The 14,970-nt window shown below is 52.5% G+C and overlaps 1 protein-coding gene across 1 annotated transcript in view; it reads left to right on the top strand.

Moving 5' to 3' along the window:
- The window catches only part of DPYSL5 (dihydropyrimidinase like 5), a 49,771-nt gene extending 36,734 nt beyond the window's left edge, over positions 1 to 13,037 (top strand). The window contains exons 8-12 of the mRNA XM_035000458.1: positions 2,088 to 2,229; positions 3,418 to 3,560; positions 5,614 to 5,821; positions 10,964 to 11,132; positions 12,914 to 13,037. Coding sequence (XP_034856349.1) covers positions 2,088 to 2,229; positions 3,418 to 3,560; positions 5,614 to 5,821; positions 10,964 to 11,132; positions 12,914 to 12,999 — 748 coding nt within the window. The 3' untranslated portion in view covers positions 13,000 to 13,037. The remainder of the gene's footprint in view (positions 1 to 2,087; positions 2,230 to 3,417; positions 3,561 to 5,613; positions 5,822 to 10,963; positions 11,133 to 12,913) is intronic.
- The last annotated feature ends 1,933 nt before the right edge of the window (positions 13,038 to 14,970 follow it).

Raw genomic sequence — 14,970 nt, forward strand, 5'->3', positions numbered from 1 at the left:
CTCCTTCTGCTGCTCCTCCCCCAACCCCTGCTCATGCTCTCGCTCTCTCTCAAATAAATAAATAAGAAATCTTAAAAAAAAAAAAAAAACCTTCTGGAATGTGACCACATTATTCACACTTGCCGCAAGGGCACCTACTTGTGTGGGAATCTTTTTTGAAGGTGGGTGCTCAGTAAGACCTGGTTGAAGAATGGGAGTTGAGGTCCCTAACCCTCCGCTGGTGACTGACAGGCACCTCTTCTCATCTGATCCCTGCCTGGGCGTCTGGAAGACCCCTGAGAAGAAGGTGAAACTCTGTTGGGTTCGGCAGGCCCAGGGAACGTGGGCAGCCCTGAGACACCCTAGAACAAACCGTCTGCTGTGTGGAGAGTCCCTCCTGCGGTCTCTGAGAAGGCCCAGAGCAGCAGCTTTGGCTAAGGAAGACACCAGCCCATGCCTCAGGAAGAAGAAGTCATCTCACTGTGGATCTGGCCAAGGACATTAGTCATTTGGCAACAGCTGTGACTGATGAGCCCTGCCAGGCCCCCGCTAGAGACAGCCCAACATGCAGCCTGACCCCAAATCATCTGAGGACCTTACAAATATGGTCACCAAGCCAGTGAATGCCTTCTCCCAGAGTCCCCTTCTGACTTGAGCAGCCATCACAGCCCACGGGCACTCCCAAGGCTTTTTCGCCTCCTACAAATTAGATTCTCAGGGCTCCTGCTGTGCGGTCCCAGCAGTTGTCCCCCCCTCCCACATGACCCCCATGCTGCAGCCTGGACTCTGCCTGCCCTCCAACAGTGTTTCTTCCTGAGGTTGCCCCAGCCTGGGCAACGTGGGCACCCTTCCTCCTCCGCCCCACACCATCTCTGAGCCCTCGGCCTACTACAGAGATCTCTGAACGTGGCCCGGCTCTCTGCCGCCCTCATCTGGCAGAGTCTGCTGCCTCGTGCCCGACGGTCTCACTGTCCTGAGTTTCTAGCGAGCCCAGAACCCCCGGAGAGCCCCACCGCGCCATAGCCACCCGCAGCCTTGCATGGAGGCCAGCCTCAGTAACCGTCTGATGCTCACGGAGGGCAGGCGTGGTGAACTGGTTGACTTGCGCATCACGGCTGGGTTATGAAGGCAGACTTCTCTTCCATCTTGTACCTCCTTTCCCCAATTCTGCGCCATTGGAGCCCCCACGTCCAAGAAAGCTCCAGCTGCAAGTTATTTAGCAAAGCTTAACACTGGACCTGTGAATGTTTTGCCCAGCACATGCTTGTCGCCAGTGGGAACTGGTGGGGGGTGAGGAAGGAGATGAGAGGAAGTTGGCATCTGGGCCTGTGGCAAGTGCAACCACCTCACGCGAGCAAAATGCTAAGTTCAGTCTTTCTCTGGCCGCGGTCTTCACTCTTAAAAGTTGACGTCCCAGGCGCCTGGGTGGCTCAGTTGGTTAAACGACTGCCTTCGGCTCAGGTCATGATCCTGGAGTCCCGGGATCGAGTCCCGCATCGGGCTCCCTGCTCAGCAGGGAGTCTGCTTCTCCCTCTGACCCTCCCCCCTCTTGTGCTCTCTCTCTTTCATTCTCTCTCTCAAATAAATAAATAAAATCTTTAAAAAAAAAATTTTTAAATATTGTCAACTCTTCTAAAAAAAAAGTTGACGTCCCAAAGGCTCTTATCAGTGTCTCCTGTGACGTTGACAGGCGGTGTCACACTCAGCCCGTATTCCCATTCTGCATATGAGTCAACTGAGGTTCACACAGATTAAGTAACTTGTTAGAGGGGCGCCTGGGTGGCTCAGTCGTTAAGCATCTGCCTTCGGTTCAGTCCATGATCCCAGGGTCCTGGGATCGAGCCCCGCGTCGGGCTCCCTGCTCCTCAGGAAGTCTGCTTCTCCCTCTCCCACTCCCCCTGCTTGTGTTCCCTCTCTCGCTGTCTCTCTCTCTCTCTCTCTGTCAAATAAATAAAATCTTATAAAAAAAAAAGGTAACTTGTTAGAGATCATACTTCAGAGGTCAGCTTTGCCTGGGTCCCAAGGGAAGGCTTTTCCCCTGCATCTGTCCCCACCCTCTGGGACCCTGGCCCCCCTCCCTTACCAGTCACATCCTTCTCTCTATCCAGTGATACTCTGAACATTGTGGCATCAGATCACCGGCCTTTCACTACGAAGCAGAAAGCTATGGGCAAGGAGGACTTCACCAAGATCCCGCATGGAGTGAGTGGTGTGCAGGACCGCATGAGCGTCATCTGGGAGAGAGGAGTGGTATGTTCCAGGGACCCCTTCCTGCTCAAGTCCTAGCAAGTTTTCACTCTTTGGAGGGCTGCATCAATGGCTCCTTGTTTTACTCAAAAACAAAACCAAAAAGGTCTTCCCCGCCCCAAAACCCCCACCCCCATGCCCCCGCAAACAAAAAGGTAGTATGGCCTATTACAGAAATTTGGAAAATACAGAGAAGTATTAGGGGGAAAAATCCCCATAATTCCATTCTGAGAAATTAAATGATTAATATTTTGATATATTTCTTTCTAGTTCTATGTATGTGCTACATGTTATTTTAATAACTGGGTTCATCTTTTTTTTTCATATAACACTCTATCTTGAGTGTCTGCCTATATCAGTAAAAATTCTTTTAAAACATCTTTTTGATTAGCTAAATAACATTTTGTCCAATGGAAGTACCACATTTGTTCATCCTTCCCTGATGTTTGGAACTTTGAGCTATTTCAAAATTTTGCACTTACAAATAATGCTGCAGAGAATTTCTTTGTTCATGAGTATATGTACTGTCAGCATTTCTAATTATTTCCTTAGGATAGATTTCTAGAAGCAGATTTCTGAGCCAAAGGATATGGACATTTTTAAGGCTCTTTATATATTTTGTCTAATTGCTTTTCAAAAAAGATAGGGACTAGGACTTCATTTGAATACCACCTGTTCTCCCCGTGAAGAATAAGTATTTTTGGTCAAAGTATGAGCCTAAGGAGATCTGAAGTCCTCAAGACTAAGCCACCAGCTCAGGGGGGCACAGGAGTGGCTGAGGAATCCCCCTTGAAGGGAGTCCATGGTTCTCTCCCTGCTGGGTGAGGCAGGAAGATGTTTTTGAAGAGAACAGAATATACGTCCCTTTGTGGATGAAGGGAGGCTACCGACCAATCCGTAGTGAGCATATGAGAAGAGCTGGTTGTACAAACAGGAGGTAGATTTCCACTGGATAGACAGCCTTTTGCAAAGGGCCCACTCACCATTGTTGCTGGATGAAGGAGTAAGGAATGAGCAAGGGCTGGGGACCAAGCCAACCAGGTTGGCTTGTTAGACATGGTGCCCACATCATTGTCCTTCTAGGCACCACTGACCTGACCAACTAAAAGGCCACAGGCCCGAGGCAAGGGTGACCAGGGGTTTGAGGCACACGCGGGGCTTGGTTGACTTGACACTCCTGCAATGTTTCAGGTTGGAGGAAAGATGGATGAGAACCGTTTTGTGGCCGTTACCAGCTCCAATGCAGCAAAGATTCTCAACCTGTATCCCCGCAAGGGCCGCATCATCCCTGGAGCTGATGCCGACGTGGTGGTGTGGGATCCAGAAGCCACAAAGTAAAGCCTGCTGCTAGCTTCCAGGATGAGAGGGACATGGGGTTTTAAGGAACTTATATTACAAAACTCCACAAGCTTATTGTCTTTGCCCTGTGTTTAGCATAGCGAAGTCTGACCCTGAGGACCTGCCATGGTCTGGGCACTAGGAATGCAGCAATGAACAAAACAGTCTTTTTCTTGAGAGAGAGAGAGAGAGAGAGCAAGTGGGGAGGGGCAGAGGAGAAGGAGAGAGAGAATCTTAAGCAGGCTCCACATGCAGTGCAGAGCCTGACGCAGGGCTCGATCTCACAACCCTGAGATCATGCCTGAGCCGAAATCAAGAGTCAGATGCTTAACCAACCCCGAACCCGCTACAGTGCATCTCCATGCGCACAGCTCTTTACAGTATTTCAAAGCGGCTTCACATCAGTGAGCTCATTTGATTTCCATGCAGCCCCAAGAAACACTCATGCTGGAGTTTACATTTCCGTTTTCCTATTGAAGAAGCTAAGACCAGAGAGTAGAGGGCTCCCCACATCACAGAGCTAAGAAGCAGTTGAACCGGCTGGATACCCTGACACTCCAGGCTCTCCCACCCGCCCCCTGCTTCCCTCCTAGAGGGTGTTGGGTACTCCTGAGTGCACAGCGCTCGACAGCCGCAACATTAATGGCCACGAGCTGAGTGAATATATGGAGTGTCTCAGTAGTCACCATGCCACAGGATACAGAGCATGGTTTTTACTTAGAGATTCGGGCAGGGGAGATGGAAACCGTTTTTCCGTATTAAATTTCATTCAATCACTCAACAGATTTTTAAGTGCCACTCTTTCCAGGCACTTTTCCAGGTGCACAAGCTAGAAGTGACAAGATAGGCAAACATTGAATGGAATTTTGAAAATACAAAGTTGAATTGAAAAGAAAGCCAGGACTGTGTACCACCACCCGCCCTGATGCCAGGATACCCACGCTGTCTTCTCTGTAAGAGCATTCAAGAAGCTGTGTTCTGCATCCTGATGCCTGGGGCTGGTCCCTGCTGCTGTAGAGGTGTGGCTGTCATTGATCGCTAGTGGCAGAAAAACCCCTAGAGTTTGGGGGCACCTGGCTGGCGCAGTTGGTTAAACGTCGGACTCGGTTTCGGCTCAGGTTGTGATCTCAGGGTCGTGAGTCTGAGCCCCGCATCGGGCTCCATGCTCAGCACGGAGTCTGCTTGAGATTCTCTCTCCCTCTCCCTCTGCCCCTCTGCTCATCCTCTCTCTTTCTGTCTCAAAAATGAATAAATAAATCTAAACCCCCCCCACACACACACACACACAAACAACACTAGAGTTTAGCCCAGTTGATTAATTTCCTGGGGCTGCCCTAACCCTACCTCAGACTGGGGGAGTTTACACACCAGAAATTTATTTTCTCACAGTTCTGGAGGCTAGTCCAAGATCAAGGTGTCTGCAGGGTTCAGGAGGGTTGGTTTCATCTGAGGCCTCTCCCCTTGGGTTGTAAATGGCTGTCTTTCCCCTCTGTCTTCATATGGTCTTTCCTTTATAAATGTCTATGTCTGGTGTCTGAATTTCCTCTTCTTATAAAGACATCAGTCAGATTGGATTAGGGTCCACCCATATTACTTTTGACCTCATTTTACTTTAATTAGCTCTTTAAAAGCCCTATCTCTAAATGTAGGCACATTCAGAGACTGGGGATGAGGACTTCAGTATACAATTTTGGGGGGTAATACAATTCAACCTGCAACAACCAGCTTTGGGGGATCATTCCTTCCCACTGAGCATCCCCCCATCCCACTGAGCATCCTCCCTTCCTACTGAGCATCACCCTTTCCAACTGAGCATCACCCTATTCCACTGAGCATCTCCCCTTCCTACTGAACATCTCATCCCACTGAATATCACCCCTTCCCACTGAGCATTTCCCCTTCCCACTGAGCATCCTCCCTTCCCACTTTGAGCATCACCCCATTCTACTGAGCATCACCCCATCCCACTGAGCATCCCCCCATTCCACTGAGCTGAGACATCTTTACCTCTTCTCAGAGCTTTCTATCCCACCACTGCTTCTCCCGCAGGACCATTTCATCCAGCACCCAAGTGCAGGGAGGAGACTTCAACCTCTACGAGAACATGCGCTGCCATGGCGTCCCGCTGGTCACCATCAGCCGGGGGCGAGTCGTGTACGAGAATGGTGTCTTCATGTGTGCTGAGGGCACTGGCAAGTTCTATCCCCTGAGGTCCTTCCCGGACACTGTCTACAAGAAGCTAGTCCAGAGAGAAAAGGTAAGATGAGGGAAGGAGAAGAAGGGTATGGGAAGAGGTTGAGGCCCCCTGTTGGGGAATTCTGTAATGACTGTATTAAATCTCAAAGATGTTCTCACTCTCTTCTCCCACTGAATCCTATTGCCTGGAATGGTCACTTTAGGAACAATTGAAAGAGCAGAAAGGGGTACCTATAACAAAGTAAAACATAGTGGGAACAGTCGCCAATTCCCCTGGAGCTAAGGGAATACTAAAGGCTGCTCACAGATGTCCCCAACATCTAGTCCCTGGGAGGATTCTTGCCCACCCTCCAGTGGAATTCCTGGCTTGGCCTGGGTTACCATATCTGCCCTGGAGTTGCTCTTTCCCTGAAACCTCCCCCTCCCTTGTGACTGTAGTAAGGTGGGTGGGATTTGCCAGGTTTGGACCCCCCCTCCCCCAGCACTGCTAATGGTCAGGCCAGGTCTGGAACAGTTCATATCTCAGGGGTCCCACCCAGTCCATGGATTCCATAAGCACCCTGTTCACTAAAGTTTTGGGCTTCTCCTCATCCCCAGGGGTTCTGTCCTCCGAGTAGACACAGTTACCCAAAGGAAGCCTGGCTGTACCTTCATTGCTTGGGGATTGATTGTCCAGCCTTATCTTTGAGAGCTGGCCTGGAGAATCTGGCCCGAGTTCTTGCTGACAACGCCAGGTGCTGGGGACTGCAGGCCTGGCCTCTGGGCAGAGGTCGCAGATCATCAGGAGAGAACAGCTCTGACACCCTGAGAGCTGAAAGCATCATGCTGTTTCCTCTCCCATTAGTGTGGCTTCAGAAGGCTCCTGTCTAGATAGGGCGAGCGTTCTAGCACGACCGAGGGCCCAGCAGCTCTCCTGCCTAGGCCCTGGGATGCCGTGGTTGGAATCGTGGCACACTTAAGAGATGTTGATCTTTTTTTTTTTTTTAATTTCCTCACCCAGCTTCCCCGGTGTTCTGTTCGTCTGTTCCTTTTGCCCAGTACATCCCAGTCCTCTGTACACAGCAGGTGCTCACTGTGTGTTCTGAAGAAAGTTCAGTGCAGATTTCTGGTAAACTGCTCAGCTCAGCCTTGTCTGCCAGCCGCTTGTCTGTGCAGGGGTGAGGCCCAGTAAAATGGTCTGTGTGTTTTTCAGCCAGAGGCCCTAAGTAGCAGCTGGTAGGGGCGCCTTTTCTGGACCCTTCCAGGTGACCTCCCTGCCCCCGCCCCACCCCCCATATTGTGGTCACTGTCCCAGGCCAGCATCAGCTTCCTACTCCCAGGCCCCATGCTCTCCACTCATCATCAGCTCTGGCTTCCAACAGGGACCAGAGATATAAAGGACCCTGACTGAAAATAGACTCAGCTGCCATATGACTGAGCCCTAGAAGTCTGCTCAATAGTATCTCAGGAATAGGGCTTTTAAGAGCTGCCTGGGGCTTGGCACACTTGCCATAAAATGATCATATGACCTCTCATCTTCGGCCAGACTTTCTTAGTCTCTTGGTTCTCTAGTCCTTTATGCCAAAGCCAAGCTTCTTTACTCGGTGCCTCAGGCCTCCCCTCCTTGTTCCCCTTCTCATTCCTTCCTGGAACCACCCAAAGGCTTTCAGGAGTAGCTGCTTCAGCCTGTGCCCTCCCAGCTGTTCTCTGAACACCCACTACTCTGGCTGGCCTGTGAAGCCCCAGCCCCGGAAGGAAGGTTCCACCGGGTGGGATGGGAGGCAAGTAGGCCTTTCTGCACTTTTCGGGGCCCTCACCAAGACTTCGTTCCACCCGAGTGTGGTCCTCAGTAGAGCCCCTCTGTACAAGTGCATTCACAAAAACTACAGCTTTCTTTCACAAACTGTGGTCCAGGCCTCCTGGGCTGGGAGGGGTGTGTGTGACAGGACAAGGGAAACGCCAGAGCAGGATAGTGCCAGTTTCCATTCCCCATCTTTGATTATCAGAAGTTTTTTTTAAGTATTAGTTATTTAAGTCATCTCTACACCCCACGTGGGGCTCAAACTCCCATCCCTGAGATCAAGAGTCACATGCTTCTCTGACTGAGCCAGCCAGGCGCCCCTGATTTCCAGATAGAATTTTAAGTGATCGGGCAAACTGGGAGTTCCGGGTTCCCAAAGGCACAGGAGGCAAACGTGATCGTGTCTGTGACCGCTGAGTTCCTCTTGATTCGCTGGCTTGCGGGGCCTTCAAGGTTCCACCATTGCCTGGTTCCTTCCCAGTCTCGATGAAGTAAGGGCATGTAAGACTGATATTTGAGAAGCAAGCATCTAGAGCGTCAGAGTAAACAGGGCATATGAACACCAGAAGATCAATCCTGCTGGCTTTTTCCATGTGTGAGGGCCCAGAGCTCTCAGGATGACGATTGATCCTTCTCTGCCAAAGGCCAACAAAGGAAGAAATCCAAAGCCAGATCTGCTGCGGGGGAGCAGACTTGAGCTACATGAAAACAAAACAAAACAAAACCATGACTTCAGTTATCACAGTGTTCAATCCAAAAGCAAGCTCAGGGTCTGTCGGGAGGTCAATAGTCCCATCTCCAGTGTGCTCCTCGGATGTGGACGGTGGCAGAGGCCTCAGCCAGCCTCTGGAAGGCGTACCGACAAGAGCCCGAAGAGGGAGGCATTCATACACCAGAATGTCTGACAAAGGGTGGCTGTCATTTTAAAAAGGAAACTGGAAAATAACATGTGTCGGTTAGGATGTGGAGAAACTGGGACCCTTATTCATTGCTGGCAGGAATGCGAAATGGTGCAGCCACTTTGGAAGACAGTTTGGCAGTTCCCCAAAAGTTAGATATTAGAGTTACCAAGTGAGCTCTACTCTTGGGTATAGCCTCAAGGGAAATCAAAATATATATCTACACAAAAGCTTTACGTAATGTTCATAGCAGCATTTGTAGAGGCCAAAAAGTGGATACAACTCAAATGTCCATCAGCTGTTGAATGGATAAACAGAATGAGGTATATCCATAGGGTAGAATATTATTGAGCCAGAAAAGGAAATGGAGTGCTAACAGATACTACACACCACGTATATGAGCCTTAAAAACCTGACGCTAAGTGAAAGAATCTAGTCACAAAAGACCACGTATTTTATGATCCCATTTATATGAAATGTCCAGAAGAAGGAAATCCGTAGACAGAAAACCCATCAGTGGTTACTCAGGGCTGGGTGCTGGGGAATGGGTGTGGGATTGCTTTTGGGGTGATGAAAATGTTTGGGAATGAGAAGGTTGTGGGAGTGGCCCAATGTTGTGAATATACACCTCTGAAACACCACTGAATTGTATACTTCATTAATTTTTTTTTTTTTTGAGGAAGAGAGAGTGCGCGTGGTGGGGGGTGCCAGAGGGAGAGGGAGAGAATCTTAAGCAGACTCGGTGCTGAGCACAGAGCCCGACATGGGGCTTGATCTCACGACCCCGAGATCATGACCTGAGCAGAAATCAAGAGTTGGACACTTAACTGACTGAGCCACCCAGGGACCCCTGAATTATATACTTTAAAATGGCAAGTTTCGTGGTACATAAATTATATTGCAATTTGAAAAAAAAAAAAGAATATCTGATGACAGTTCTGTGGTCTTTCCAAAAAAAGGTATTTTAGTCAGGAAATAGGTCAACAGAGGTCACAGAAAGTACTGTAAGCCCTTCTAAAAGCCAGCCTCATAAACGCGTGAGATGGATACCAATTCACAACATGTGGCTCCTCAGGCCCGCCAAGGTGGAGGAGCACCAGCTTCCAGGACTGATGTAAATTCAACCCAGGGTCTCTTTAACTGAAGCATTTATTACAATGACAATGTAAGGTTCCCAAGCAAAGGCCTGTTCTATTGCCTGTTGTCACAGCCTTTCTGTAAAAGAACGCACGTATGCAGAAAAAGGAAACTAACAAAAAAATCTCATTTTCCAAAAATGATGAATGATCGGCCCCTAAAGAGCATGGGCCTCGGGGAAGAAAGCATCTCAGTGGAGGGTTTGGTGTGCAGCCAGTAGTGAGGGGGCTGCCAGCAGCCGGGGTGTGGCCTGCCAGGGTCACTCGCTCAGGATTCAGCCAGCCCGTGCTTCTACGAACCCCACCCCCCCGCCCGGGACCCCGGCCTCCAAAGCCAGGATGCCAAAGTGCAGCCCCGTAAAGGCCGAAACAGTTCAGACCAGGCTTGACATTCTGAGGGTTGAGCTAAACTATGGCTCTGTTGTGGGAGAATATAAAGGACTATGTATGTAGGCGGAAGCTCCTTCAAGAAATTCCCCGTATGTGTTGTTTTTCAACAAGATTTTCAGTAAGCAGCAAGCAGCAAGGAGGTTGAGGTTCTGTCCCTGACGAGTGCCTGGGGAGCAGATCATCTACACTGCTGCGTCAGACCCTGTGTGCCCACTCCAACTCACTCTGTCCTCCTCACGGTAGCACCTTCTAACGTGAACAAGCACACGTAAGTGACCTCTGCCATAATTAGGGCTGCTGGTCCTTTAGGTCACTTGCCACGTGCCAGAGCTGTTCTGAGAGCTTTATGTATATTAATCCATTTGATCTCGTAACAATTCTATATGTAATGCTAATAGGTACTATCTTCATCCTAATTTGACAAATAAGGAAACAGACACAGAGAGATTAGATAACTTGCATAAGGTCGCAGAGCTGGGATTGGAACCCATACTGGATGCAGAACATAGGCTCTTAACTTTACTGCCTTTGTGAGTACAAAACTAATTAGTATTGCCACGGGGGTGGGGGGGATTCTCATCTCCAAATCAGCTATATTTTGCTTCTGTCCCCATAGAGTTGTCAGGTCACAGTAAAAGGCATGGCCTCTTGGGAGCCTGGCAAGAGAGGGGATAGCATTGCTCCAGGTGAGGGGAATACCCCAGAAATCTGCCCGCTACCTTGGAAAGGATTCTGCCAATATTGAGGGGGAGCCCACAGGGGCCCCCGTATGCAAGCGTGCATACCTGCGCTCACACACACTGTTTAGGAGAGAAGAGAATCCTCCTCTCCCTGAGCTCCAGATGTAAGGAACTTTTGTCACATCCAGTCATTTGGGTCCTGAGCGGAGTGGCAGCACCCAACCTCCTGTCAGCCATCGAGGCGGCTCTGGTGGCGATGGCGTCTGGGCTCTGACAGTGTCCTCTTTTCCCATTTTCTCCTTCTCCGTCCTTCACTAGACCTTAAAGGTTAGGGGAGTGGACCGTACGCCCTACCTGGGGGATGTAGCCATCGTTGTGCATCCTGGGAAAAAGGAGATGGGCACGCCACTCGCAGACACCCCCACCCGGCCCGTTACCCGACACGGGGGCATGAGGGACCTTCATGAGTCCAGCTTCAGCCTCTCTGGTAAGAGCAGGGGCCACTCCGCCTGGGACCTGCGTCTCTCCCGCAGTGGGGTAGCAGGAGCTGAGGGACTTCTGCAGCGTTTCCTCTCCCTCTTCTCCCCTGCCCTGGCCCCCGCATGTCTAGAGATGAGTGCCGGGTCCCACAGTAGAGACGCAGCAACATTAGGAGGGGCGGGAGGGCTCTCCAGGTCACTGGGCACCAGCCACTCCAAGAGGGCACAGCTTGTCTGGTGCTCCTCTCCCCATGGCTTCTAAGTCCACATACTTTTTTTATTTTTCCGCTTGAAACATCTTGAGGGCTCTGCACACAGTGGGTGCCCTGGGGATGATCAGAGCTCAGAAGGGTTAACCCTCTGTGCTACGTGGGACTGCACCCCCACTGCAGTCTCTCCGTCCCCGTCCCTGCTCCTCACCAGCCTCTGAAAGAGGTGTTTCCCTTATTCCCTTTCCTCTCACCCCAGCCCCATGTTTGCCCCTCCAGCACCTTCTTTTTTGCCAACAATTGTAATGCATGTGATACCATAGATGATACATGGGGTGTGTCTGTGCTCTGGGACTTTATTTATCCCAGGCACTCTGCAGTAGTGAAAGGTGGGGGTCATTGCCACAAAAACGGTAGCCCTCCCAGAGAACGAGCAAGGCTATAAGGTGGCCTGGTCCTGCAGGCAGCTCTGACGGATGCTGGGACCCCCACTTGAAGAGGGCAGGGCCAAGTCTCCCTGAACTCGCTGAGTGGCCTTCGGAACCAGACCAGGTGGAGGCCTGGCATCGCTCTGCAAGGGCCACACTGGGGCCTGAACGGTGAAAGGAGCAAGATCCAGATCCTTCCACACAGGGCGTGGCATTTACTGGTACATACAAGCTGTCCTAATACGAGAGGCCGAGGAGTACCGAGGGAGGAGGGCTGCCCCCCGAGCTTCCTCTGTGCCCCCCTATGTGCTGGGGGCAGCTCAGGTCAAAGGACACATGCTTCCTGTTTTGAGGACCTTGCAGTTGGGGTGGGGGTCCTCTCCATCCTCAGAGCCAGTCTCGTTGCCATGATAACTGTTCCCCCACCCTGAGGGCCACAGTGACAAGACACGGGTGCTGGGAGTCACAGAAATCCGTGGTGTGGACTGCATTCTGCCCTTCAGGCGTCAGCCACGCCCGGAGAAGCCTCAAGGCGCTCAGAGCTGTGGGCGCACTGGCCAGTGGCTTCTACCACATCTCAGGGCACGATGTCTCTCAGACTCAGCAGATATCAGGCGTCCTCCCACCTTCCTTCCACCCAGCCTTGTCTGTTCTGGATGGGCTGGACTGAAGAAGGTCCCACTCACCCCCTGGGACACCAAGCCTCTTTTTTCTAAGTCTTGGGATTTCAAGACGCTGGGCCCTTGGGGTGTGGTCCTTTGGTTTTCCAGAACAATGGAGTGCCCAGCCTTCTCCCTGTTGTACTCACTGGGGTGTGTGTACAAAGGTCCACATGCTGACGGGCTGATTCGTGGTCTGTGTGCACCACAAAAGCCCACATTCCCAGGCTTGGGAGCGAAGGTGGCAGAGGCCCTGAATCAGAAAGACCCGGGTTCAAATCCAGGCGCTACCACTTACACACCCTGTAACCCTGGGCGAGTCACTTAACTTCCCTGAGCCTCGGTGTGCTCATCTGGAAAATGGGCTGGAGCTGTGAGGCTTCGGTTAGAGCATACCCACAGAGGGCTTACCAGCCTCCCCCGCCGGATGGTGGCTGTGCGTTTATAACCCGGGCGAGAGCCGCCGAGCTCACCCTCTGCTTCCTTCCTGCAGGTTCTCAAATTGACGACCACGTTCCAAAGCGAGCTTCGGCTCGGATCCTCGCTCCCCCCGGAGGCAGGTCAAGCGGCATTTGGTAAAGGCACTGACCAGCCCCCCAAGTGAGGACGCACCACTGCCACCAGCCCGCACACCCTCCGGCCACGGCTGCGGGGGGCGGGAGAGGCTGGGCCGGGCGGCACACCACCTGAGGGGGCCACGGGACCCGGGGAGCCCTCCCCATGTCTGACCCGTGATTCACTGTGCTTCGAGCCAACCCGAACAGGCACTTTGAGATGTGTTCCTCCCGCTGCAGTCCTTTCCTGCCTTGGCCCCGGCAGGCTTTTTCGGGGGCCCAGGAAAGCCACACTATGCACCGAGCCCACTGCATAGAGCCCAGCCCAGCCCCTCCTCTCACCCCCCCGCCACGTGCTGGCCTTTAGTGCCCTGCCCCCTGGCCGACCCACCAGCTGTCCGGAGCACTTTAGCAGGTGGGTGTTGGAGGAAAAGGACCCCCTCCCCCGCAGGAGGCCCTGTGGTCACTTTTCCCAAGTCAGACCGCTGTTGGCTCCCCAGCCATGCCCAGGGTGTCCCGTTCCTCCTGACTCAACGCTGGCCCCTGTGTGCGTGTGGTGGGGACACTCTGCACCCTTTGCCAGCTTCTTCCTCCTCCCACCCCAGCCTCTGGGAGTCACAGGCCCCCAGGGGCTCGCTGGGCGGGGCACGGGGCTGGTGCCAGGCGCGTGTACATGATTTTGTTTTGCACGTTTGGTTTGCGCAGTGGTTTGGTTTGACTTGTTTGTGCATCCTGTGAAGAATAACGGTGCTTCGTGTCACTAGCATAGCATAGAAACAGGAGTAGATGTGGACCTTAAGAGACGCTGCACTCGACGCCGACCAGACAGCCTAGGGCACAGACGAGGAGCGGGGCGAGGTGCCGGGCTCACGGGCCCTTCTTCTGCCCACCCGGAGTCTTCCAGGCTGCCGCGGCCCTGTCCCAGGCCCTCCTCCCCTCCCCCCACCAATCCTGGGGTAGTTGTCTACATTCTGGGTGGGGGGCCCAGTACGCCAGCCCTGGGGACCTCCGGGGAGCAGAGTCGCCCCTCCCAGCACTAACACCCCAAACACCCGGCTTCCTGTAAACTCCCCCCACTGGACAGAGGCCCAGCCGCTCCTCCCGTGTGATTGGCAAGAGGCCTCACGCCTGCTGAGAGAGGGGGAGCAGGACTCGGGAGTGAGCGGGCTAGAGGCCGGGGAAGGAGGCCAGGCCAGCGGCACCAGGCCGGAGAACCCACCTTGCCGCACAGGTGCTGTGGCCTCCTGGGCTCAACACCTCCCCTTTCCCTGCTCGTGGCCTCCGTCTCCTCCCACGTCCAGTTGGGCTCTCCCTGCCTCGGATGCCCCGGGAGGTTTCCAAGGAAACGCTAGAGGCTGGGTGATCATCCACCCCGAGTGAGCTGGGAGGCATCCCAGCCACCTGCCCTTCTTAAGCCTTGCCCTCCGGGCAGGGAATTGATTTCATGTTGCACATTCGCTTTGCGCACCCCGCGCTTGCCCTGGGGCTCTTGGGCTGGTGGTCCTACCCTGCACATTTCTTCAGTGCTTTACATGCTTTCAAAGCACTTCCATATACGAGCTCTCGATTGCTCCACCCGACTGCAGAGCATGTGTTATTCTCCCCATTTCACAGATGAAGCCCAGAAAGTTTAAGCCTTCTGACCCCACGAGTGTCCATGACGACCCTTAAGAGCTTGGCTCGTCTACCCTAGCTGTGGAAAGGAAGAGTGGGGGGACGTCTCTTGTAGATCCCACCTGAGAATTGAACCATCCAGAAGACTTACTCCCGTGGTAGGCATTCTGCTTTGTTTTGCACAAGTAGATAGATCTTTCTCATAAACCAGCTAACGCCTATTCACTCTCTGAGCCAGCACTAGTTAAATGTTGGGGGGCTTGCCCTGTGACTTGAGTTGCCTCCACATCCTCCCTTCTTGCTCATCTTCCTCACTTAGGAGCTGAAAGGACAGAGACGGTACCCCAGGGAGCAGAGGCAACAAAGGCACTCATGGGGGGTG

The sequence above is a fragment of the Mirounga leonina genome, unplaced genomic scaffold, assembly GCF_011800145.1.
Source record: "Mirounga leonina isolate KUSES-001 unplaced genomic scaffold, KU_Mleo_1.0 Mir_125, whole genome shotgun sequence".
NCBI lineage: Eukaryota > Metazoa > Chordata > Mammalia > Carnivora > Phocidae > Mirounga > Mirounga leonina.